Here is a 27,391-nt window from a genome sequence, read left to right as displayed (position 1 = left end):
AATCTTTTTAATTTAATCTTTCTTGTTTATGTCAAGAAGGTACATACTGCAGCACCTATTCTCACTCTACCTGTTCTAAAGTATAAGGCTATATAGAAATACTAAAATCATTTATCTAGCTCAATGAAATTCAATCCAATGTATCTATAAAAGTTGTTATCAGACCTCAGTGTGATATTTAATGCAGTGTTATCAGTGTGAGAACTTAAAAAACATGCCAGCTTCATCCGTTTCACACAGATTCTTCACAGGAGCTCAAACACTGAGGATCTCTGTGGTGGGAACCCATGATGAAGCGGCAAAGCTAGATTCAGTGTCCTGACCAGAGAACAGTGACAGGCTTTGTTCCCGCTCTGCTCCCGTGGGACCCAGTTTGGCTGATGGTAATGGGCTTGTGTCCATATGGGGGGATTCAGGCCATCATCCAACATACAGGAACCCTCCATTAAGAGGGCACTATGTAGGCTATAGAAGGAAGTCACATTAAAAGCATTTTCCTTGGGGGATTAATAAGTTGCTGCTGTGTTTTTGCGCCGGACTTGAATGCCATAATCACTATGATACGTTCTTGGATGGAGCACTTAGTATGGTTTAATAAATGCTTAAAGGGGCCATATTATGCACATTTCCAGGTCTATATTTTTAATCTGGGGTTCTACTGGAATATCTTTGCATGATTTACAGTTAAAAAATGCAGCCTCTGTCTGAAACAGGCTGTCTCAAATCCTGTCTTTTTAAGGCCGATGAGCCCAATCTGTTCTGATTGGTCAGCTTCTGGAAGCTGCGTCACGGCCAGCCTCCAGTGGTTCAGGAGGCTACGTAATGAGTAAAGCATCAAAATATGTTGTGTAATTTGGGTGAACTGATCCTATAATGATCGGAACCTAAATTTCAATTTTATTCCGATTTTATACAAAGAACAAGACTAGAAATCACAGCGGCGCTTTGAGCTAAATACTAAGGTTAGCATGATAACATGCCCACAATATGCCCACATGCTTATGTTTAGCAGGTATAATGTTTACCATGTTTGGCATTTGATAGCATGCTAACATATAGCATGCTATCATTTGCTAGTTAGCACTAAATACGGAGTACAGCTGTACACATTATTATCAGACACATTGGCCTGATGGTGGCGCTACATGAAAAATTAAGGGATCGCCAAAGTTATTACAATTGACATGAAGTGTGAAGAAGTGTGAACCAAATTTCACGGCAATAGTTGTCAAGACATTTCACTCAAATCGACAAATGTAAACCTCATGGTAGCGCTAGAGGAAAAGTCGGGGATCAGTCAGCATGCTGCATCCTATGATTAATTTATTTGGATATCTGCACCAAATTTCAGGGCAATCCATCCAATGGTTGTTGAGACATTTCAGTCTGGATCAAAGCGGTGGACGGACGGACTGAGCAACTGACAGTCAGACCGACACCACCATTCAGCCATGTGTGGCTAAATAGGTGCTCTGGGATCACCATTTCCCCATTGCCGCCCCACCAGGTATGTTTGTTACTCAAGTATGCAAGAAGTATACTGAGTCCACAGCTGCAGCACGAATGGTTCAAACTCATACACATGTGTTATTAAGATTGTCGTTCAGCTGCCAATTCACCACAACCCTCACATCCAGCCAGTCAGCCAGGCGGGCAGGCAGGAAGTCAGTCGGCTGGGCCAGACGAGGGAACAGCTGGCCGCCACTTTCAACTCACTGAGGCTACCTGGCCTGGCGTCAACTGCTAGCGACAGATGTATCTCTGCCAAATGCTGCATGTGGCAGTACGGATGGACAGGCTGTACCCGGAGAGTGAGGTGAAGGAAAGGATAGGGCACGCAAACTGCTGCTCCAAGAGGTCAGGCACGGAAAACCTTTGGCTGAGTGTCCTTAAAAGCCTCGCAGTCATCTCTCCATCACTCCAGTGGAGCTGGAAGGATGAGGGTAGAAAGGTTTAATGGCACTAATGAGGCCCGGGGAGACAGGTGACATCATCCTGTAGGTCGACTGGCGACACAACCAACCAAAAAGGAGTGGAAGAGGGGTCGAATTATTCCACTGACATTAATCCAATCTGAATTTAACTGTCAAGTAGTCAGGGAGTCGGGGCCAACTGACTGACTGTAATAATATTCAAAGGCAGTCACTGATGTAGTCTGTGTGTGTGTGTGTGTGCGCGTGGGATTAATATGTGTGTTCTACATGTGAACGAGTGTGCATGCATACATCTGGGGATGATTGACTGAAAGGGAGAGTTATCAAGCCATCTCCTCCGTGTGATTTCAAGCCCCTCGTTGATTTCCTCATCATCAGCCAATGTCAGAATCACTATCAGGTAGAAAAGCAGTGATCACTGGGCTGGACAGAGGTGAAAGCAATCAATAGTTGACTTGAGGGGGGCCGGCGGGAAGAGCAGGACAGCCATCATAGAGCTCATCATCAGGCTGCACGCATACAGCCCTCTGAGACGTCGCACATGATGTAGGATTCATCGAGATGGACTCAGCGCAGTCAGTCATACTGTTAAAGCTCCCTGATCTTGCACTGCATTAAGCCTTAATATGATGCTATATATTATCCCTTTTAAGACATTTACTGTGGCAACTGAGGTTAAGAACGAGGGCAGAAAGGTGAAAACTATTGGAAAGCCTCCTGCAGGGTAAACCTCGACAAGGATCTCCTAATTTCCCACAATGTCCCCCTTTTTAACTTTCCCCTGTTACAGTGCAGAACTGCTCCAGTGATGACAGCTATTAGGACTCTGGGGAGGACAAAACAGTAAAGAGAGCTTGATTTAAGTACTTACAGTTTTTCCAGGGCAGCCAATCCATAGAAGGAGCCATTCCTCAGCAGGGAGATCTTGTTGTTACTCAGGTTTCTGTTTAGGCACAAAATGAGGGGAAGACAAGGTGAGCATACCGGACCAGTGAAGGGAGGTACATTTGTAAATATCACAAAAATAGAGCTGCCGAAAATTACTTATTCAAATGGCTGATAAATTGTTTATCCTCTGACTGTCAATATGTTGGCAAGAGATAAGGATTTATGTCTGATGAGATTGCGGCTGTAAATTACTCATCCCGGCCACGTTTCTGTCTTGTTTATGGACGTTTGTGGTTAAGATGGGTAATGATCCAACCCAACCCCCGTCCTCCACTCCTATGTCAAAATATCGGCCTAATAGACAAGAAACGCCGGTTCAGCACAATTCAATCATCCATTGCTCACATTACAACAGCAAACAAATCAATGAAACGCACCACAGGGATCTTTAAGTGATAAATTAATATTCAGAGGTGATGCAGCACCTCCGTTTTTATAAATTCAATACAGCACTCTGTTGCCAGTATGTTTCCTTTTTTTTTTTTGAATGAAATATGTCTATGGTGAAATGTAAATATGTGTTCTTCAAGAAAAGTAAAGCTTGGACAGGACTTCCCACCGAGTATTTTACTGGCAGGCACAAACACACACACAAAATTTTGTCACATTATTCAGCACACGGGGCCTTGGGACTAAAGCTTTCCCTCAAACCGAAACACACCAGAGCGAAAGCAGAGACAAGAATACAATCATGTACAAACACACACACACTTACACTGATACAATATTACTGTATTTGTGAGGTCTTTCCATTACTTATTCACTTACTAACTTAATCCTGAACTGCTGTACTCCATGCTTTACCACAACCTGTAATTTAACCCCAACTGTAATCCTGCACCCAACCGTCCAAAGGACAAAATGTTAACTTAACCAACACACACACACACACACAAGCACATGCACACACACTACAGTACATACAGTACAGTCTGGTGTTATGTTTGGAAAAATCCCACAATGACTTGTTAGACCACATATGGCCTGTGTTACCTGCTGTTCGAGTGCAAGAGACATTTCAGATGAGGGATCAAGTCTACTCGTTCGCACAGCTAATAACTTCCACTAAGTTTGTCCAGTATAACCCTTCCTCACTAAGACATGAGCACCTTAGAGCCAGTTTCTGCTGGAAATACTGATATAACAGGACAGTACAGGAAGTGCAGAACACCACATGAGAATTGAGTGATGTATTTATGTGGTTATAGGCAAGGGAAGCTGGGTTTATTTGTGTCCTTTCGAACAATTCAAAATGCTTTAAGGCAAATAATGAATAAAATAAAATACAAGGGATACAGTTTTATTACAGTAATAAATTACCCAAAGTTTGAAGGCCCTGAAAACAAATTCTCTCACATCACTTCTCACTATGGGTGATGGAGTGCTACATGAATACAGTGTTTTCTGTCAAAGTCAGTTGTGGTTATTTCACAAGAGAGATTTCTGTATTTGTGTTCTTGTCTTTGCTTTTCTCATTGGTTTAAAGTTTGAAGCTCAGTGGGAAAAAGGAGATGCCACATACCACCAATTAGGATTCAGCAACATTTGAATCAAAATGTGATGACAGTTGTGGGTTTGCTGTTGCCAAGCCACCATCAATCAAACCCGATCAAACTACACCCACACAGTCCCGATGAAGCAGATTTAGAATTTTTGAATGTTAAAGTCACATTGCCGCCATTTAGAGCGTCTGGGTATAGTTGCATTTTCTAGATTTGATTGGATCATTCAAAAATGGACATGGCATAGCAAATACAGTGTTATATGGAGCTATAATGAGATATGGACCTGTAGATGACTGTTGTGTAATTTAGGTGAACTGATCCTGTAATTATTAGAACCTACATTTAAATTTGATTTTCATTTTATACAAAAAACAAGACTAACAGTCTGTATCCATGCTAGCGGCTCTGTGAGGCTGTCCTTGCTAACATGCTGATCTTTAGCAGGTATAATGTTCAACATCTTAGTTTAGCAAAATTGAAATTAATCAGCAGCTTCAACCAGGAAACTGACAGCAGGAGATTTTTATGGTCTGCTGATTCTCAAACAGTTTCAACTCTCTGTATTTAAGTGGAAGTGTTCTTTAAGGAAATCTGATCACAGAACAGCCGCTCTGAACTTTGGAACGAAGTATCTGGAACGGAAGTCAAATGTTAACAGACACTATAAATCTTTATCAGTTGGATCATAAAGTCTGATGTGTTTCTTTTATTCCAGCAAGGAAATAGAAAGTGGTGAGATGGCATTAATGCAGTCTGTTGTTTCTCTGTGATATGTGCAAAACAGGACAAATAAATTGTTTGTGGATAAGATAAAGATAAAATTTGAACTATAGTCGCCCCTACAGCTGGCTAGTGGCTACAGCCTGACTATAGGAGGATGAGAAAATTGCTGTTTAAATCCATTCATTAGAAGCCTGTTTTACCAATGTTTTGTGATTATTGTTTTTTATGGTACAGTGTGTTTTTTAATACATATTGTGATGATAATAGTCCAAAATTATGTGAAAATGCATAGTTTTTAATCAAATAATATCAAATTTTCTTTGGGGAGGACCCCCCAAACCTTCCAAAACTGCTGTGGGCCTTTGACCTGGTTATTTCATTTGACTCTCTCTGCCAGACAGCTGCAGGTATGATTATCTAATCAACTGAATAGCATCATAAAACAACAGCAATCATATCATATCAGTGAAATGGCGCAGAACAAGTAAAAATGCCGCCAGTATTCTATTGAACATTCTTTTTCCTTGGTAGGCCGCTCTTGTTTTCCGTTGGAACAATTGATAAGGCGCCAAATTACAGCTTTCTGATTGGCTGCTGTTCATGATCAATAACGAGACCTAACTAAAGTTTGACTGTCAAATTTCTAACCATTGCATTTTTTTAACACTCATAAATATAATTTCTATTCACATAGATTTTTTGCTCCCTGAATGGGAAACTAATTATAACGATATTCCAACTGTCCAATTAAATCAAATCTGTTATTTGGCATCTAATGATATGCTTTTTTAATGCTATAACGCAAAATAATAATTGACATTAATATTCAGGGAGGATAATGGATAATGGATAGAGGGTGCTGGCCCAAAAAAAGGTTGAGAACCACTGCACTAGAGGAAAAGTCAGGGGAACTCCATATAACCGTTTTTAAGATATTTCAGTCTGGACCAAAGTTGGGGACCAACTGACTGACAACTGCCATTTCCAGAGCCACACAGCTAGCATGAGTAAAACTACATTTTTGCCAACTGACAAACAAACACATCCTATTATGATATTGCTCTGCTAGCTACCTCAACCCACAAGCTAACGGTCAAATGTGTTTTTATAAGATGGGCTGGGTGAGCTAGCCGTCCCAAATCATTTTTGATTGGGTAGATTTATGTGTACGCTCCCAAATTCAAGGTGACAAATATTTTAACATTTTACAGGAAGAGAAAAGAGAGGGGTTTTGATATAACACATGTTTTTTGACATAGATTTGGCATATATCAAACAATACAGGGACAGTATTAGAATTTGCAGATTGTGTTTTTTATTTCAGTTGCAGTTATTTTAGTAACAAAGAAACTAATTACTTCAAACTAAAAACTAGTAATTAGTAGTAGTAGACGTAGTAGCTGTACTATAAGTTTTGGTGATACTGTTTCAAAAGAAATCCTTTGAGAAACATTTAAAGTCAAACAATATTGCAGACTTTTTGGTTGAACCAAGTTTGCTTCAGCCAAAAAGTATTGGGTTTATTGTCAGTGAAAACACACACACACACAATTTCATACAGAGCTGTAAGCTACAGTACAACAGGGCAAGCGGCTAATGATTTATATCGCGCTTATTCTACAGCCCAGATTCACATCATTTTAAATACACCTTGGATGACGTTTCTGGATTTCATATCTGCTAAAATATTGATTGCTCCAGCCAGCTCTTAAATCATCTGCTGCAGGGCTACTCTGTCTCTGTGACACAGTGTGGGTCAGTGCATGCCCATGTGATCTGCTGGCTAGAGCCCTTCTTTGCATGTGTGATGTTGCGTATCTCCTGTCAGCATATGACCACACACACACTTGCACAAGGTCACATCCCTCCATCACTGTCCTCCACCACCTCCCCATCTTCTTTTAACAAGGTAGCTTCTTGGAGTGATTGGCCAGGTTTAGAGAGAGATGGAGTAATTGGAATGTGTCACCAGTCTCCTCCGTGACGACAGAGTGCTCGTTACGGCTGCAGGGAACGTATACTCCATTTTAACCCTAGGATTAAGCAGTGAGATCCCACAATGCATTGTGCTGAATGAGCAAATTGCTAGCCGAACTGCTAGGGGAGCAGAGCACAACTGTGTACACTTTAAATGTCACAGCTTACACACTGCAAAACTGCACTGCAAACTAGTCATAAACTAACAAAAACAATTTGGTCACAAGAATGTATGGAAATTGTGTATTTTTCTGGACAAAACCAACAAGAAAAAATGCCCTGGAACATTTTTGAACAAAGAGTATATTTTGCACTTCTTTCAGTTTATTTTGTAACTACCTACTACCTTTACTACTTGCCTAATTTAACAAGCTTGCTTATCATATACTTTGGGGAAAGTACCTATCTCTCCCCAGAGTGATAACTGTTGTCTTGGCAGGAAAAGCAGGACTGAAGATAGGAAGTCCCCTCTCAGCAAAAGGCCAGGATGGACACGGACTTGTGTCAGCAAATTCGCGTCAACATCCAAGATTGTATTTACATTTGAGCCTCCCTCGAAAGGCAGCTTCTGAGAGTATCATGTCTCAGTTATTTTGAAGATTAAAATATTTTTACATAGAGCAAGTAGGAAAGTCTTTTTGAAAGAGTAAAGGTGCCTTAAATAAGCACATAAGGGCACCACACTGGATATAATGCTAAAAGACTGAGGTTACATGTTCCAAAAAGTAATTGTAAATGTTTCAACTTGGAAAAGCAACACAGTGGTAATGCTTTAAAGACTCTGCACACCCCTACAAGTGTTTACTTTTATTTTGGCTGATTAGATGTCTGCTTAGGTCAAAGGTGGCCAAAAATATGCTGGGGTGTACGTGGGATCGCCTGATTTCTTGAACTAAGAATGTTTAGAGATGGTTTTAAATTACATCACAAAACAGTAATATTGTGTGTAGTCACTAAGCAACAAAGTGAGGAACAAATCAGTTACAGTCTGATATTTGATGAATCGTTAGGAAGTGGTTCCTAAATAACTCTGACTTGAGGACTTTACTGTAGAAAACAATGATGATTTACTACAGAACAGACTACCATATTAATGAATCATTACGTAATGATTAGTTCATAGATACTGTATCTATGAATAAACATACTGACCACTGCCTTCAGTTGTTTGCAGGTCACTACTGTAATTCTGAGACCGTTTTCAAAACTATAGTTCATTTGCTCACGTTCCCACCACAAATGAACCGCTCCAGAATTTGACTACTTCCTCAAACAAGACTTGGTGCAGTTGTTTCGGTCCACACCCAAGTCTGATTGCCGTTCAGATCTTCCCAAATAAATGATACCAAGCGGGAAAAGGAAACAGAGTCCGAGTCAACCGGACTAAACAACGCAGATTTGAAAATGGCCTAACTCAGATATACTAGCACCATGGTCTACCAAGCAGTGAATGTTCCAGTCTGGAACAGGTATTTTTAACATAATATAGTTAGCTAATAATATGCCCCTTGCTTTTGGATATATGCAAGGTTGTCGGTAGTAAGCTAGTTAGCCTGGCATGCTAACATTTGCTACTTATGTTTAAACTACACTCCATTCCTTTAACATTTCCTCTTTTATTTTTGGTTTTGGATTGATAAAAAAGACAAAACCCTCCAAACACTTTAGATATCTAGTATCACTATTATTAGAACCCTATGCACCTATGTGCAAAAAGCCTATCTTTTTCCACAAATCAATCAGAATACCTAAGCTGTGTGGGAATGAACCATAAGATTTACAGGCAGTCATTTAAAGAGTCAAAAGTGAGTAAGCAACAATTCATATGGATTTTTATTGTTGATCCAGACATCAATATCCTACTGAGGTTCTGTCAGTTTGGATTCATCTTGACACAAAGCTCTCTGAAAGCAGAAAATTGTAGTAGATATAAGCCAGCATGGAGTCAACTGGACATGGTGGGAAAGTACTTGGAAGACTGAATGGGTCAATTTCACAATATTTCACACACAGATTTATTGAAAAATCACCAAAGCCCTCATAATAGTTTCAGTTTTACTGGCCAAGTGGAGTTTATTCTTTTATTTCCAGGACCATGCTCTAAACACAAACACATTAAGCTTTGAGAAGCCTCAGCAGCTCCTTTTAAAGCCACATATGGATTGTGTGATGAAGTGAAGGTAGTCAACACTGAGATCATGAGATACACGGTGCTGTCACTGTGTTTTGTCCCATGCTTCCCTTCTGTTCCCCAGACTGCTACACCTCCCTCTGCGGACGGACGTCCCACTCAGGGACAGGCAGCCTCTGTTTGTGCAAACTCAAGCGTGTCCTGTGCTGTGCTATGCTGTGTGTATGTCTGTGTTTGTGTGTGTGTGTGCATCTGCTTGCCGACCCCTACATGCCTATCTCAGGCCTCTGCGTAACGTCCAGGAAATCACAGGAAAAACAGAATTGAACATTATGTAAACAGCCCATGACAAACTTCTGGAGTGTCCGTCCAACTCTCTATTTACATTATCAATTATGTTCTCTGCGGATAAGCTGCTTTCAATGAAGGAGGAGTGGACAGATTCAGTATTGTCTCTGCAGGCTGCAGCACAGCAAATGGTCTATGTCATTGCTTACTGTGTTCCAGCGCCAGCCACAGCCAGACACTGTATAATATCCATATAAGACATCTGACCACAAGTTCACATCTAGTAAGTGCTGCATTCACATTTCTATATGCCATAGAGGTTGTTTTGTGTGCAAATTTGGCATTTTTATGAGCTCAAAATTGCACATTGCCATGTTTAAGTAATAAATCACTCATTCTTTTTATATTCCATGATGTAAATACTTTTTTTCAAGTATTATACAGTAAATTACAAATAATAATAACTAATTGTGTGTGTCAATGTTAGAAGAATATTGTAATTCCAAGATAGCAGTTTGCCTCAGTTCTCATAGACAATAGCGTCAAGGGAAGTGACTGAACACAGCAAGTGAGATCCAAATCAGTTCTTCCCTAAAACAGGAGCTCTGGCTTTCCTTCTCTCTCCACGCCACAGCTGGGATATTTCTGTGAGGTCCAACTAAAAAGTCACCGCTCGAGAAACTAGCCTGGCTGCCATGCACCAGAGACATCCAACTGTATTATTATAGGAGAGCAGAAACAAAAATAGCGTCAACAGACGCCATCCAACACACCAATCACGAGGACCAAGTGGAGTAAAGATCACAATGTGAACTATTACAAACATTTGGATCCGCTGGCCTCAAGGTTTCTAGCCACTTCTCTTCAAACAGCCAAACCCTGTTATTCTAGAAGATAGGGTTACTAGGCACAGCTAACCAAAATAACATATTTCATATCTACTAACATTGACCTTGGATGGGAAACAGACATTGCTTCAGGGGTTACCTACAGATGTACGTGTTAACAGAGCTTCACATACTGTAGTCTCTAGATAACAGTGAAGCACATCTGCCTGGGACTCAATCCTTTACAATACAGACTACACTATGAGGGAAAAGTTGTTTGTTCAAGTGTTAGAAGTGAGTAAATGTACCAGTGATGGGAGGTATTTTCACTTGCTTTTCAAGAATTAACTTCAATCAGGTGTCTTATTTTTGGATAGATTTGCCTCACTCTGGCTTGTATCTGGATGCTGACACTTGTTTCTAGCCTGCTTTTAATATTGTTTCTTGCTAGACATTAGACTAAATGTTAAAACTAGGGATTTAAAGTTGTAACTGTTTTGAGATTGGAGGCTTTAGTAACCTTTACACTTCATTTTACATAAAGAGCTTTTCACAAAAATAGCTCTTCTTTGATACCAAAAGATGCAGCAACATCATTTTCTTGACTGGAAGCAAACAGACCTATGGGAAATGTCTCTTCAATTTGCGTACAAATAACATGACTTTGCACTTTCAAATTGCATGCAGGTGATAGGCCAATCTTTCCCAGGGAAGTGGTATCAATGTAAGGTGACTTTCTTTCATTTTGTATAGTGATTTTTGGCTTATTAGGAGGAGGCAGGTTGGGTGGATGGCTAGGTAATTAGTTGGCCAAAAGTTGCAAAAGCAGCAAGAGAGCACTGTTGAAGACCACCAACGTCACATTGGGTATTTTAACCATAGATTTTTACCATCATGTTGGGCATTTTAGAGATTTTCAGTGTCACTTCAAAACGTCATGTTACTGTTTTTACCCAAACCATGATCTTTCCCTAACCTTAACCAAGTGATTTTTGTGCCTAATTCTGACCAATGGCATTAAATGAGACACAAATCCATGCAGCGTTAATTGGCGTATCACCTGCATGCAAAATTGGACTTTAGCGTATGCTTTGCACGCAATTTGAAAGTGTAAAGTGGTGTTATTTGTACGCAGATTGTAAGACCAGGTTGGAAATGTAGTCCTGAACTGGCTGGGGTTCCATTAGCTGGTTCCATTTTGGATCTGGTTCCTGGTTATAAAAATACCTTAATTTGCCCTAATGCTAATGAATCTCTCATCGAACATTTTTATGACCAAAGAGCAATGCAGAAACATTAATGTAACTTCAGCAGATTTTTTATTCTTACTCTCACTTTCAGCAGCAGAAATTACAAACATCACTGGTGGCAGATTATATCAGATGTCGCCGATTAATGTACGTTCTGCGAGTAACTTGTTGAAATGCTATAATGAAACTTTTGGCAGTTGCTTACCTTGTTTTTGAGCACTAGTAGCACTATGGAGCAATGGATTTGGGTCCCTGCTTTGTTTGTATAATGTACGCTCACAAGGACGCACATATGCAAGCAGGCAGGCGACACAATTCACATTCCTACCACAGGTTTCACACTATTCTATTGATGGACCAGTGGTGGCAGTAATGCGCAAAGCAGCGTGGCACTGTGCCAAACACAGAAGAAGACTACAAGCTTGCAAACATGGATGTAAACAATGCATGATTTAAAATTTGGCTTTGCTAATGTTTTATGAGAAAAAAGATGTATTCAAGACATTTATGAGGCCTCAAGAATGAACACAGTACATTTTGGTGAGAAAGATTAAATGTATTTGCCAGAGGAAGACTCGTAGTTGATTCAAACGTCAAGCTTTGACTGAGTGTGCAGGTACTCTTTGGCATTGTAATTTAGTTGACTTTGTATCTAGCACCTTTCCCACTGAGGTTTTGTTGACTATTCTGATTTATTCTGAATACTGAATGTAAACATTTTTTTTTATTTACAAGAAAACTCTACAGGGCACCTTTAATGTGTTTGTACTCAGCCTAGGATCCTTTTTGAGGATAAAGGTGCACCACTCAGAAACACCTCTGTATTATCGATAATGATCCTAGACTGTTTTGCAGACCAATAAGACCAGCAGAGTGAGAATCTCCTTAAGTTTAAGTTATTTATCCTTTTAGTTACTTACAAATGTTGAAAGCTAAACCTCAAGGGATTTGATGATGGATTCCATGTGATTCAGATTCAATAAAATGCTACCAAACCCCAACCCTAGTCAGGAATTTATTGTAATTAAAGCACAGTGTTTAATTTGACAAAGAAATGGGCAGTATCTGTTTAAAATATTTTTGGCAAGGTGTTTATGGAATCAACTATCCTAAATGATTACTTAGCTAGATTCCTGAGTGATCTAAAGGTATTTAGCTCACCATCAAATACATGTGATATAATTGCATAACACCAATGACTTGCATTGATTGAGCTGAGAAACATGTGGATGAGGTGAGATGGTGTTCTGATTGACAAATATACAAACTAACACATGTCAAGAGGTTTACATATACACATATACCCACACAGTGGTTCCCTGATACAAACACAATATGTAAGTCTATGCACACACAGACCGGCAAGTGTACACACACCAGCACAGAGCACTGATAAGGCCCTGCCAAGACTCCTGTGAGACAAGCAGGAGAGCTAATATGCTTCCCACTGTGATCACTCTGCAACAGAAGCAACACACTTAAGGGTTTTAATTACCTTGTAGTACAATAAGTCAGAAAATAGGGAAAAGACAACATGCTTCTAAACTGGCCTCCTCTGCTCTTCCAAATTTATGACCCTTTAAGTAACTTCAGTATTTACTCAGCGGTGCAGGGAGGAGGCAGGGATAGCAGAGCCGAGAAGTATCCTTGGCAGACACTGTATTTATCTTTACCTAATATTTTTAGATGGTAAGACTGGGTTTCGACACATTCTTGGTGTTTCAAGGCTATAGCACAATTTACAGGCTCCTCTCTCCCCGAGCGGTCATGAACTCTTGATCAGTGAATCATTACTGTCTAAAGCAAAACTGATCAGCTGTTTCTTTAAGGCGCACCACATGAACGCTGGTTACAGAGCTTTTCAGACAGCCAATCTGAGGACCAGTGGACCTGCACGAGCTCTGAGTGATATCAACATACATCCACAGAGGCCTGGAAGAAACCTTGACAAAAAAACTAACCCTTTGCTGGTAGAGAGATTAATCAATAGCTACTTATTAAAGAGACTGGCAGGTTCTAGCATGCAGCTGCAACCCGGTCTCACAGTCTGCGTACAAATAACAAGACTTTACACTTTCAAATTGCGTTAAAGTTCAATTTTGTGTGCAGGTGATAGGCCAATTTAACACTGCATTTTTAACCTTTTTGCATCTCATTTAATGCTGTTTGTTAGGTTTGTCTGACAGAATGTTAAAAATCTCTGGTTAAGATCTTGAACAGTGCTCTCCTGCTGCTTTTGCAACCTTTTGCCAACAAAAAAGAAAGTTGCATTTTATTGACATCAGTTCACTGGGAAGGATTGGCGTATGTACTGCACACAGTTTGAAATTGTAAAGTTTTGTTATTTGTACGCAGATTGAAGAGACCAGGCCGGCAGCAACATTATGGATCAGCCTTGACCTCACGGTTTCTTGAGCACACAGATAACACAAGGGCAAATGTTCTTGGCTTTAGCTATTGAAGAAGGGAAAGTGCTGGGGGGGATCTAAAAGTATTACGTCCTCTGGGGCTTAGACGACCGATACTGGAGAGTGCACTCATCTAAAGATGAACCTTTTGCTTTTTTTAAATCATCCATATCAGCAGAGATAAGCACGAAAGAAGCCGACAGAGAGAGAAGGACAGACTGGCATGACTCCTCGCAGCTTGAGATGTTAGATGCAACATATTTTATCAGGGTCATATGGTCATATCTCTTCAGATTGACAGCCAGCTCTCTATGTATGTGTGTGACATATCATTTAAGACATTTTACATCCCGAACGTCTTGGTCCTGTGCACACTCACAGGGTTTGTCAGTGGGGTAATGCACAGGAGAATATGGACAGGCTATGTGTGCATGTCAATGAAATATTCATGCGGAAGTACTCAGAACTCTGAAGAGGGTAGAGCACAAACAGCACCTCAGCAGATGAGAAAAAAGCCCCCAAGGAGTAACAGCAAGAGAAAATGAGAGAAGGGGAGAAAAGAATATACAGAATTGTATTTATAGAATACAACAAATAAGACGGAAGAATGCAGAGAGCCATTTTAGGAAAAGAAGCAAGAAAACGAATTCTGACATGTTTGTTCACAAGGATTCACACAGATCAATACTAACCTCTGACTCCTTTGATTATTCTATTGAATCAGATATCACAAACTGTCCACCCACAGTGCAGCAGCGTATTATTTAAAACCCACCGACTATTTTACAGCCAAGCAGTCGCTTCCTGTCGCATCTCCTGGGTCCTTCCTCTACACTGGTATGATGACTGACATGTTCTTGTAGTGGTTTGGAGCCAGCTACGGCCTCGTCTTGATAACTTCCCCTTAGACACCACAAACAGCCCCTCCTGTCTGTCTCTGAAAGGATGATGATGATGATGAGGACCCACAGAGCAAGCTACTTTATGCCAAACACCTCCAGATTTTGGCTCTAGCCCAGACCAAATGCCCTCGTTTTCTTCCTCCCGAAAAGGAGACAACCAGGCTTTGGAGCAGCTTAGTGTGCTTCCGTCAGAGAACATGTACAAATCCAGAAGATCACTTTCAGCAGCTGAAAGCACAGTAGATCAGAGACATTGCATCTCTCCTGCAGCACTGCAGCAGTAAAGTAAATCAAAATTCAAAAATTGTAAAAAAAAAATAAAAAAAAGAGCCCTAAATGTATCTCATACTGCATTTTTTTAAATGAATTGTGACAAACTGTAACCATCGCAAATGATTACAATGCTGCAAAAATATCTAGAATTTTGTTTTAGGCTGTTTACCAGTGTTCATTTTCTTAAGGAAACTATGCCAAAAAATATTAGTTGACAACCTTTTTCTCAAGTAGAAAATGAAACTAAAACTAAGTAAATAGAAGTCTTGGACAAAAACTGATGTTGAAATGTATTAACATTTTTTGTCCACATACAAAAACTACACAGATAAATGGACAAATGAGCTGATTATTGTTTTAATACAAAGTTTTATTCAGAAACTTGCATGCATCTGTGGAAAAGCACATTGTATGCTCTTGATTGGTAAAACAAATCAATCCTCGGCTGCCTAAAAATGATCCCTTCCTCAGAGGGTGATTTAGCTGCTTGACCTGTTCCACTAACATACATCATCTTGAATTTCGGCAATGTTTTGTCTATACCAGTAATTTTAGCTGATGTTACAGCTTCTTGGCAAAAATAACAGATTTATGGACTAAATGCCTGCACAGTCCCACTAAAAATCTGACAAGAAGCAGCAGCAACAAAGCAGCTGAATAAACCAAAGAAACAAGCAGGCCACTACACTGACATTTACAAAAAGGTGAACTAGCAGAGATGTAATGCTAAACCTGCAATACCTGTGTTTTTGGCCACTTGAGAACAAGCAGCATGAAGTTGAGGACACAGCACTGACATATGCCTCTTTACACATAAAGCAGACACGGAGCGACATTATCATTCATTTGGAGTTGTGTTTCTGTAAACCTGGTGAACGTAAGTCTAACATTCATTCCCATTCATGCTCTGTTTTTGGTCTCCACCAACTGCTGAGCGAAATGTCTGATTTTTTAGCTGCTAAATGCTCCACCATGTTTGCCAACTGGTTGCTAACTTTGTTTTTTGCTATTTGGTGCTAGGCAGGTAGTGTGCAGTGGGTTTTTAGGCCTTTTTTTGCAGAAAACAGAAAACAGGGGGGCCAAAAAAAAAAAAAGGATGAGTTGAGAGACACTATAAAGCTTTATAGAGGTGAGTAACTGCCGTCGGATGATAATTCTCTGTGGGTTTGTCACTGCAAATGATTCCTTCCACATTACACATCAAATTTACAAACCCATTGTTAATAAAAAAAATATATATTGACATGACTTTCAGCTGGCTATCTTTCTTGTTTAGAGGCTATTGGTGGGAGGATTGATGTGGGCTAGCAACAATCTAAATCTCGATTTTCACTAAAAGATTACTGTAATAAAACTAGACTACAATGTCATAAGTCTTTGTTGACTAAAACTAGAAACAGTAATCTAAATGTGACTACAATTATACATTTTAATCAAATGAAAGGCTAAAACTAAATCAAAATCAGGTGTTTAAACGAACACTGCAGTCTACAGCATTAAGTGGATTTTAACAGCAACACAGTAGTTGGATTACACTGAGTCCTAGAAAGTTCAGGTCTGAGAAATGTAGACATTTGCCGAGACAATATTTGAAAGTCAATTTAAACCCCACACATTGGGCTACACAGCAGGTAAAAATAAATAGTCAGAATAATATGCAAATGCTATGTGACCCAGGCCTGGTGGCAACACAACAGCTCAGCAAGAGGGAAAACAACAGCAGCAGCAGTAGTACAAACTTTATAAGTTTCAAGTTATGTAAGTGCACAGTGTGCATCTCTTTTCATGCAATTTCCAACAGTGAGGAGATTCAGAGGCTCAGTTACAATCAGCTGTGACTGAGCAACAAGCGCCTCCCTGTCCAAACACTCCGCTTGTGGCAGTCACATCATCTCAATCAGCCTTGGTCTCAGCGATCAAGTGACATTTTACCAAACACTTCCCATCCCCAGCTTCCCAGCATCCTCTTTGTCACTCCCTCTATTTCTCTAATGGCTCTTTCACCGCCTCTCTATGTCTATCTTCCATCTTCACTCCATCCCCTTGCCTCTTGCACAGTCTGTCTCTTCTCTCCCCCTGGACAAGTGGTGTGTCCTCCTGTTAGAGCACTGCCTGAGACAGGTGTCGACTGCAATCTCTGCTGCTTCTCTCTGCAGAGAGACCGTGCCTGTGCTGCTTGGCAGCGTTGAAATGATTACACCAGATAGGTCTCAAGGTCAAAGGAGCTGTCAGGCCAAGCTCCAAAGTCCTCGACTCCCGGTCCCCCCCTCATGGAAGATAAGTAAAACAGGCTGAGGTGTTAATCGAGGGTGTTCTGCTGCACAGAGAGTTACTGACACACTCTTGCATACAGCTTATTTTCATCTCTCTTATTTATGCTAATGTTCTTTCATTTGCTTGTTAAGTTGTTTTTCTTGGGTATTTGCAAGGCACTGCATTATTGCAGGGTTCATTCCTCATAAACATTTTATAGATACAATAATAAAAGGCAAAAAGAAAAACAACAAATCCCAATCTGTGCCTTTAATTAGAGATGGCATTTGAATCTGGGTTAGTATACTTGAACGTGACACACTTTGCTTGAGTTGTCATTGAGGAAATGGCTCTACAAGAAGCTCATTGTCCACGTAGGTGGTGAGATCAGGAGAAAATGAGAGGAGACATTTGAGAGATTTGTTGGGCAGTCTACAGTGGGAGAGATCGGTATGTGCATACTTCCCTTGATATATCTGTTTATTTGCACAGCACATCTAAACAAAAGAGCGAGCAGGGAGGCCATTTCAGCCTGACAAAGGTCACACTTCCTAACGCAGGAAAACTGCTTCCTGGCCAGCTAGAGCTCCGCTGTAGGATTTAGTTTACCGAGAAATAGGACTGAATGAGGAATGGTGTAATCATAACACAGTGAACACACTACCTAAACTTCCTCAGCTAGAGAAAAGATGTCATTCTGGGAGAGACACTTCAAGCTGCATCCAGTTAGTTTGATACTTAGTGTATACTTTTAAGGAAAATGGCAAGTGGTAGCATTATTTATCTATATAGACCACTTAAGAATCAAACTTCATTAGTGCCTGCAAGCGACAAAGCAGCACCACTTTGACGAATGTTGAAAACAAAACAAAGCCTTTAACCATTCTCCACTTAAATGAACAAAAGCAACCCTGCCTACACAGAAGCAAACACCACTCCAGATAAATTGCAGTAAGCAAAGTGCTACCATTAATCAACTGGTGTTCGTAGTACAGAATGAGTGGTCGGCTGTAACTCGTCAAGGGCCTTTACATTAGTATTTGCTTTTACACTGTGAAGGCACACCTCAAGTTTCCGGGAATAAAACAGTCTATTAATCTATCAGTCAATCTGCGCACCTGCAGAGAGAGAGAGGGAACGTGTGGAGAGAGTTATCAACCCCTCTAGTGTTTGCAGCACTATTTCATCTACAAGAGAGCGCAGATGAATACTAAGAGAGGTTTCTCAAAGTCCCATTCGAAGCGCAACACCTATGTTTGAATAACTTTGAATGCAATGCAAATAATGTCCCTAAAGAACGCAGGGGAAGGTAAAAGATTTATGCAGATGTGTAACAACACTTAGTCAGAAGACAGGTGAGGCTTCAATGTATCTTTACACGGGGACAGTGGTTCTCAAAAGCGGGTTCTAGGGACCACAAAGGCTCCAAAAACACATTGATGAATCATTTTTACAAGGATGACTGATGCAGTTACAGGTTTTAGTCCTCATGTTGCTTTTGCTGACTTTTGCAGTATAGACAGTGATATATGATTATGGGATTAAACACATCAAATGTGTATGTATGGTATAATGAAATTCTGTTTGATGGTATTTGGTTTTTAAAAAGCATCACAACTCGTATTCAACCAAGATGCCAAGTGCTGAAACAATTAGTTGATTATTCAATTGACAGGAAATGGATGGCCAACAACTCTAATAATTGCTAAATTCATTCATAAAACAAAAATGTCAAGCATTCTCTGCTTCTCAAACATGAGAATTTGCAGCTTTTTTGGTCTTATATTTTTATAAAATAATTACCTTTTACAGACTGTTGCTCAGACAAAACATGCAATTTCAAGAAGTCATCTTCAGCTGTGGAAACTTAGGATCAGCATTTTTAACTATTTTCTGATAGTCACATTTCTGATGTTTTATAGCCTAAAACAGTCCATCTGTACAATTTTTATTAAAAACTAATCAACAAAATAAACCATAAATTAAATTATCAATACTTGCAGCCTTAAAGGTTCTGTTTGTCATGTTGTACCATGACAAAATAGCATTTCAATTTATTTAAGCTAATAAGTACAGAAAAATATAATCTCCATAGGAACTTACAGTGTTATTGAGTGTTAAGTTGATTTTTGCAGTATTTCTATAATATCATTGAAGTGGTAAGTTGGGTGAGTTTAGTGACCTTATGGTGTTTTTCAAATCTTTTATGGTATCAATACAGTGTCCCTATATAAGAAATATAAACTGTAGTTTATTGATTTCATTTTTGATGTGTGGCATCCTTCTAAAACTCGTTTTATCCAGACTTACTGATGAATCGTGTCAAAGCGGTTTAACCTTGTGGAATCAATTTATAACACTTAATGTTCTTGCTCATGCATTCAGGTCCCTAAACTGGGATTTATGGATCTCCGGGGGCACTTTAGAAAGCTCCAGGTCCCCCCAGCCAAATTTCCATCCACAGGAAAGTATCCCAATATGAGTATTTGAATCAACAGAAAATGAAAAGTTGGCTGGGGTCCCTGGGTCACACGTGAACCCCCTTATTAGAAGGTGTTGTCAGTGGTATGAAGCAGCTAACGGAGCCTACTTACAAGGAAACGGTTCTGTTGGGTAGGAAACTGGGCTGCAGGGTGTCCATCAAGTCCACATCATCACATACAACTTTGACGCGGACGTGCTGCCTGCTCAGCTCCTTGGACCTCTCAGCCGAGCAGTGACAGCTGTCAACAATCAGGTCCGGACAGTTTCTGTTGCTCAGGCTGGACTGCCACAGCGCGACTATTACGCACAGTAAACTCAGCGCTCTCATGGTGGACTGTGATTTTTGAAACGCACGCTCCTCTCAAGTTATGTCCTCCCAGACTCTGTGACAAGTCGGGACCATTTCACATTGCCTTCAATCGCATTAAAGTACAGCCTGTGATCGAGCTGCAGCTACAGATCTCATGCCGCGTTGGTCACCTGCTGCGTTACCACGAGATGTAAACTTTCCGCGCTACTTTTGCTTTTTATAAACCCAAGAGAAAAGAGAAACGTCAGCGGTGTAGAGCGCGTTATCTTTGCCATTCTTTGCGATTATAAATCCTCCAAACTGTCTCCTCTGCTGTTGCATGCGTAGGGAAAACTTCCACCGGCGCGCTTTGTAAGTCCGGATAAACTTTACTGCGCCACATCCTTTCCGAGGGGCAGCTTTAATCAAATGTGTGTTTGAGATGAAAAATCGTCCCTTTTGATCCACCAAAAATATCCTCTCCTCTCTGAGCTACCGCATGCCGTGTTGTCATTCACTCTCATCATCCACTTCTTGCGCCCTTGGACTTGTTTTGCGCATGCAGTGTCCAGAAAGTCCCTCCCCGCCGAGTCCTGGCAGGCTCCACCGTGGGCTTCTAAACTTTTTATGTTAGGGACCCCTAATAGATGCTGTGCAAGAGGCCGCAGACATCCGATAACATCTGATATCACTAAATCACACTTGAAAAAATCGTTTCCTTGCAGTCTTACAACATATTTTTTATTTCCTTGGAAGCAAGAGCGTGTGGGAGTAAAAAAATTCTATGATTCAGACAGTAATCACTGGCAGAAAAACGATAAAATTAAACATTTTTTCTACTGTGCCACCTCCAAGAGTCCATAGAGGTATGTGGGCCTGTCTTTGGGATCTGCAGCAGTATGCACTGCATGTGTGCCAGGCATGAATTCTCAAACACAAACATTTACACTGCGTGATGAAAAGTGTTGCTGTTTGTTTTATTCTCTTTATTTACTGGGGAACAGCTGCGAAGAAACTGTTTGTATCCATTTACTGAGGCCTGTACACAAACTGAAAATGATCTAAACCCCAAATAACTTCTGAATCACCACAAGAACTTTAACTAGATCATGATCTTTTTTTCCTATAATCCCCCATAATAAGATTTGTGTTATATCCTAAAACTAAAAGAATGTTTTACAGTGAACTGCACCGTCATGTAAATGTATGAAAATCCATATTGCACTGCTTTGATTAGCTGCAGTGAGAAGCCGCTGCAGGCACTGGGCACTTTATGAGCAAAGGACACACTTGTAAAACCCGACATCCATTTCAATGATGGCAATAAATAAAGAATATGAGTTGGAAAGTGACCAGATTGAGAAAGTAACACAATGCTGGGCTCGTGCAGATGATTAATGGCTTGCTTTGTTACAGCAGAACTTAAAACCTTTCAAAAATGGTTTTAAAAAAAAGGAAAAAATGAGTGTTTTAGTTGTCTTTGACATGTCTTTATGTGACTTTGTGATTGTGACTTGAAAATAAATGTGTCTGTGTATGAAACAGGTTGACTGAAAGGTTTAATTACAGTAAAAAAAAATACAGCTTCGGCTTTCATTAACACTATTCTGCCACTTGATCCCTCTTGACACAGAAAACAGACAATGTAATCTGATGTCTCACAAGTGATCCTAGAATTTAGACTTATTCTTATCAGAGGATGGAGAGTTTGAACAGCCCACACAATGAAATGTACCCAGTGACATCAATCACATCTCCTGATGGTGGATCGTGTGTATAGAGCGTCTTGCCCCGGGGAGACAGAAGCTGAGACAGCTGGCTGGTTGGGCTCCCCGGGGCCGGGGCGAGGTGCTTCCCCTGTGTGTGTGTGTGTGTGTGTGTACGCGCCCGCTTCACCCTGTGCCAAATTCCTCCCTCATTATCCGCATTGTCTCCGACGCAGGCCCAAGAGCACAAAGGAGGATTTGAAGCCGCTCCCACTGACCCTGCAAGCAGCCCGTGTTCCCTTTTCTTCTGTCTGACAGGCAAACATGACTCCATTTCTCTCTACAGGAGCAGGCTACACAGGGCAGGACACATCCCTCCCCTCTGTGTTTATACACATATGGAGGCCTTATTCCCTCCTTATTGTGCTCCCATGACGCCCCCTTGGACTGTCACTCACGCTTGTTTACACAGATGTATATTTACCTCGTGGCTGTAAGTGCAGAGGAGGATCTTCCCGCCAGCTGACCCCTGGGAAGCCAATAGGAAAGTCACCCGGTGTAGCTGACATCACAATTTGAAGTGATCCATCTTTAATGGAGCCTGCAGAAACATTTCCTTGGATGTGAGCCATGACTGTTCACTGAGCTACTTGTATGCTCTTAATGGAAAACAGAACCACATGTACATGAGTCTGTTCTATAAAGGTTTTCTTTTTGGCAGGGGCGGTATTTTCACACCGACAACCCCTTTTGAATGGGATCACTAATCAGCACAAACAACATTATTTGAACTATAAAATGCTTTACAGTTGATGAAAACACAAACATTGTCGTTAAAACAACACTTGCGCGCAGTGTTAACACAAGATAAAGACTCATTAGCGCACAATGGAGGGATGGAGTCAATTGTACTGAAGCAATGCAAACAGTCGCTCTCTGCAGAGCATGTTAGCATGTTTTCCCTCTTTCACATTAGTGTTCACGGCTCTCCATTATTACTTGGTGACAGAGATGAATAGGCCATGGCCGGCAGCAATCACAGTCCTCACTAAATATTTACCTGCTCCACTTGAAGAGGCCAGGGTACAGCAGGATGACAGACTCTCATTATTACTCCATGACTTTTGAGAGAAAGGCTCTCGGCATTTCAACTTATTCTGCTTTTATGGAGTTCCCATCTCGTCGCTGATATAGCTGTGCAAAAAGAAGGTGAGAACTGTTGTTTTGGCTTTAGCAAATCTGGCAGGTGGTTTTTGGGTTTCATGGTGCAATCATTAATAATAGTGTTATCTGTAGGGTGTGAAAAAGTAAAATGATACCGTAACGCTCCCTCTGTGTTTTCCCCTGAAGGAAGGCAGCTGAGGTTGAAATGTCTGCACAAAAACCTACATGTGAACTTAAACCACATGCTCTTTGTGCACTTATTGTTTTCTGTTTCTGTCAAATTTTCCATTTTCTATGTGTAAATATCATCAAGTCTGCATGTAAAGGTTTTCTTTTGTATAACAGTGTCATATATAATTGCAAACGAAGTAAAAATACACTTTTCACTTCACAGTTGATGTCATGTTAAATTATTTGAAATTGCACCTAAAGAGCAATGGTGTTTTTATATATTTTGTATATGTCATTGTTTTTATGTGAACCTGTTAGGCCTGTACTGATAGGTTGTAGCCAGGATTTTACAAATACTGAGGTCATAAATCTAAATCCCTGTAGCCAAATACTCCGTCTCAGTTTATATTTCCAGTTTTCATTTTATTAATTCGTTTAACTGTCTAACTGTATTGTCTGTAAAGTTAGTCAAAGCCTGCCTGGTTATAAGTGTCAGGGTAGAAATACTAAATCCTGCTATCTTATATTTGTTGCTTAAAACAGTCAAATTTAAAGCTGCTCTAATCTAACCTTTTATTTAAACAATTAATCAAATGAGTATAGGTGATGCTTATTGTGACAAACCCAAAGAGAATCACCTGAATCTGCAGCTCACCTCAGCATTCCTTTGTTTTGGTTTTTTCCGGCTGCAACTTTACTGTTTTGGTTCCCTACCACTTCTCTCGCCAGCGCCATTTTTAGCCACAGAATGCAGCTGTTTCCAGTGAAAACAAACCAAAAAAAAACTCGAAAAACCCACTGAACACTACCTGACCAGCACCAAAAGGCAAACAGCTAAAGTTAGCAACTAGCTGGTCAACATAGTGGTGCATTTAGCAGCTAAAGAGTCAGATATTCCACACAGAGCTAAAAAGAGAGTGAATGTTGGACTTACGTTGGCTAGATGGTTACAAACATGACTCCGCATCAATGCTAATGTTGCTCTGTCTCTGCTGGATGTGTAAACAGGCAACTGTTAGCTAGCACATTCACCATATCAACTTTACTAAGTGATAACTGTCGATGCTGTGTTTACTTGTGTATTGTGTTGCCCTCAAGTGCCCCAAATAATCTATTATAGCAGATTTAAATATGTTTAAAACAGTATTAGAGTCAGTTATGTCATTTGTGTGTAATTGCAGAGTGTAAACAGTGTATTTACTGTCCATTTGGTGACTTGGGCTATGAGAAGTGAGGCAGGTTCATGTCAAAATCCCAAAAGGTCATGACCTATCAGTCTCTCTGTTAGTCAGACATTTAATCAGCATATATACACAATCCTTCTTTTCCACGTATGAACATGTGCTTCTGGAAGTTTGATGAAATTCAACCGGGCACATCTTACATGTATTGTTGTGACACAGTGAACACCAACATGAGCCGATGGCTCTCAACCAGCTTAAGGCCCAGAGGAGTTTGGTCAAGAATAGTCAAGTCAAATCAAGTCAGATTTATATAGAAAGTACTTTTCTATCATTTTATAGAGAGCAAAGGAGAGTGCATTAACCGGCATCTCTGTGAGCGGTTAGCATTTGAGCCAGTGATCATGCTAATTCTAACGAGTACAACAACAACACAGTATAAAAGTCTAATTCCATTTATCCGCTGGAGAATATGGGCTCCTTTTCCTGTTTAAAAAGGGGTCTTGGGATGAATTTACCATCAATAAACTAACATTTACAGTAAAAAAGGTGCCAAGAGGATTTGGGAAACCAGTGCTACTTTTAAACTTGAGAACGAGAGGACGATGTGGTGTGAGCTGGCGTGTTAGTGTTCCTACAGCGGCAGGGTGGACCCACTGGCTACCAACCACCAGGGTACAGCACAAGGACTTCAGTATGTTTAATGATCTAAACAGAGACTACTGAAATTAATCTTTTGAGGCCCCTTTATGAGAATGTGGATTTGCTATTGCCTCCACAGCCTTCCTCCTTCCACTTTTATTTGCTTGAGAAAATGCGCATTGCATCACAACCAGATGTCATTTTCACCTCATTCACAAACGGGGTATATGACAACTTTTTCACCATATTGTTTTCAAGGAAGGCTGCGGACAATAAGTCGGGTATATTCATTTGTAATCACTGTTTCCTCTAAAGTCTCATAAACACGCTGCACATAAACTCCTCTCTCTTGTTTTCACATCGCAATGAGATCATCATGAAATTTCATCGGCCTGCTCATTTGTCATCATTAGTGTTGATGGAGGTCGCTCTGCTCCCTTCTGCCGATCCTCAACAATAAGTTTGACACGAATAAAAGCTATTTGGACTGGGAATACTCTAAGGAAGTTTACTGTGGCTTTTATTTTGTTGCTTTGACACTCAGTATTGGTGGAGAGACAGAGGGATACGTAGCCCAGCTCTGTCTGTGGTGCAGCAGTGAACTTGGCCTTATAAGTATTCTAGTCTCCATCCATAATCCGGCCTGCGTGAGCAGGGACCAAATGAGGAGATGAAGTACCATGGGAACGTTTCCTGGCAGAGGAGAAGGGCACTGCAAAAAGAAAAAAAAAAAAAACTATTTCAACAAGTCATTTTATCATGTTTCCAGTCTTAAAATAAGATTTCTTATAAAACAAAACATTGAAAACAATCTGCCGGCAGGGTGCACAAAATTCACTCGCACCTTTGAGCTCATCTCGGTTCTCTTTTAAAACAAGTCAAAATATTTCGTAACACATCTTGCTGATCCTCGGGGTGTAAGGATATTTATTCCTGTGGCTTTTTTTTTTCGCTTTTTAAAGATAAATAAGATTTTAAGACCGGACTAACAGATTTATTTCTATTGACATTTTTTGCAGCCATATATTAAAAAAACATTTGCCTGCTGCCCTTTATTTGTCATCTGAGTTATTCTGGGGTTGTGTGCAATTCAGAGAGCTGGGAAAAGGCAGGATGCATACATGCATACACACACACACACACAAACACAGACACACAGACAGAGCCACTGAATGAAGCATAAACCAAACAGTCCCACTGGTGAGATTCAATCATGGATATGGGAATTAAAAGACAATACTGGGCCCTATTGGGAAAAGGTAGAAACTAAAGTATATTGTACTTTTCTTTTAAAAAATGAGGTACAAAAAACTGATGGGAGTTTCATACACTGGCTCACTTGCTTTTTGCTGTTTATGGTTCAAACAATTAACAGGAAACAGAGGAACAAAAACATGCTTAAAATGAGCATATATTGCCAGAATCTATTTATGACTTATTTCAAACAATGATGTATTGTTAGAAAGGATGAATCCAAAAACAGCCCTGAGGGGCAGCTTGCATGTGAACTCTGACCCCGCTAGCTGTAAACTTAGAATAGCAAGGGGTAACAGGCAGGGCTCCCATAGACTGGTGTATCATGCCCATTTCTGCAGCATAATTGCTACTTGTTCTCAGTGGTGAGATAGGTCATCACAGAGTCAGCACTGAAGCTCTCCCACGGCAGATATTTCACGCCTGTCTGTGGATCTCTCTTTATCTCTCTGCCGCCCCTCTCTATTAAAAAGACACGCTTTGGCTCATTCTGGAGACATCTTCATAGCTGCTGTGAGAGGCTTACAGCTGGACACTTTGATGCGAGTATATCGAGGCCCCAGTTCATCCCCGCTCGCACTACAGTCCAGTGAGTGGTGCCTTTTTTTAAACCGTCCTTAATTCATTGCAAATCCACTGATCCTCAACATGGCCTTCATACAGAAACATCTCTTTTCTGTTTCCCGTCCGCATCAAAGAGGATGGATGGGAGGAAATAAAGAAAGCATATGTCGCTCACCGCATGAACCTCCAGCTAAGCCCTGCCTCACCAAGGGACGGCTCGCCAAGAGAGTGAAGCAACTCTGGGCTTTTTAGTGACACATTCTCATGGACACTTCATGGTCCGGATATATTGGTGGCCCTTTTCCCCCCCTGTCTGTGTCTGACCATTCCATCCCACCAAATGCTTTCACACTTTCACGAACCCTTCAGTCTGCCATCAAAACCAAACCCTGAGCTCAAAACACTCTTTAATTGGTCGAAACCGCTTATTTGGCTCGTGTGGCTCTGCCTCGCCGCAGAATGTTCCACCGCTGTTTCACCACAGCAAAGACTGGGAGGATGCAGCGGGCTGTGGGCA

General features: G+C 40.6%; 1 protein-coding gene across 13 annotated transcripts in view; it reads right to left on the bottom strand.

Annotated features, from left to right (window-relative positions):
* Positions 1-27,391, bottom strand: part of LOC122996546 (adhesion G protein-coupled receptor A1) — a 181,645-nt gene that overhangs the window by 140,950 nt on the left and 13,304 nt on the right. For 4 of the 13 annotated variants that reach the window (XM_044372036.1, XM_044372032.1, XM_044372034.1 and 1 more), the window contains 3 exons: positions 22,959-25,768; positions 22,383-22,499; positions 2,806-2,877 (listed from right to left, as the gene is read on the bottom strand). Coding sequence is in view for 2 of the 13 variants with exons in the window: in XM_044372030.1 (XP_044227965.1) it covers positions 2,806-2,877; positions 20,014-20,231 (290 nt within the window). In the remaining 11 variants the exon portion in view is untranslated. Of the gene's footprint in view, positions 1-2,805; positions 2,878-20,013; positions 20,767-22,382; positions 22,500-22,958; positions 25,769-27,391 lie in introns of those variants that run through there. The other 9 variants (XM_044372038.1, XM_044372033.1, XM_044372037.1 and 6 more) reach the window with 6 other exon arrangements.

Source organism: Thunnus albacares, chromosome 14, assembly GCF_914725855.1.
Source record: "Thunnus albacares chromosome 14, fThuAlb1.1, whole genome shotgun sequence".
NCBI lineage: Eukaryota > Metazoa > Chordata > Actinopteri > Scombriformes > Scombridae > Thunnus > Thunnus albacares.
Note: the sequence above shows the minus strand (reverse complement) of the source record. Positions and strands in the feature narration are given on the sequence as shown.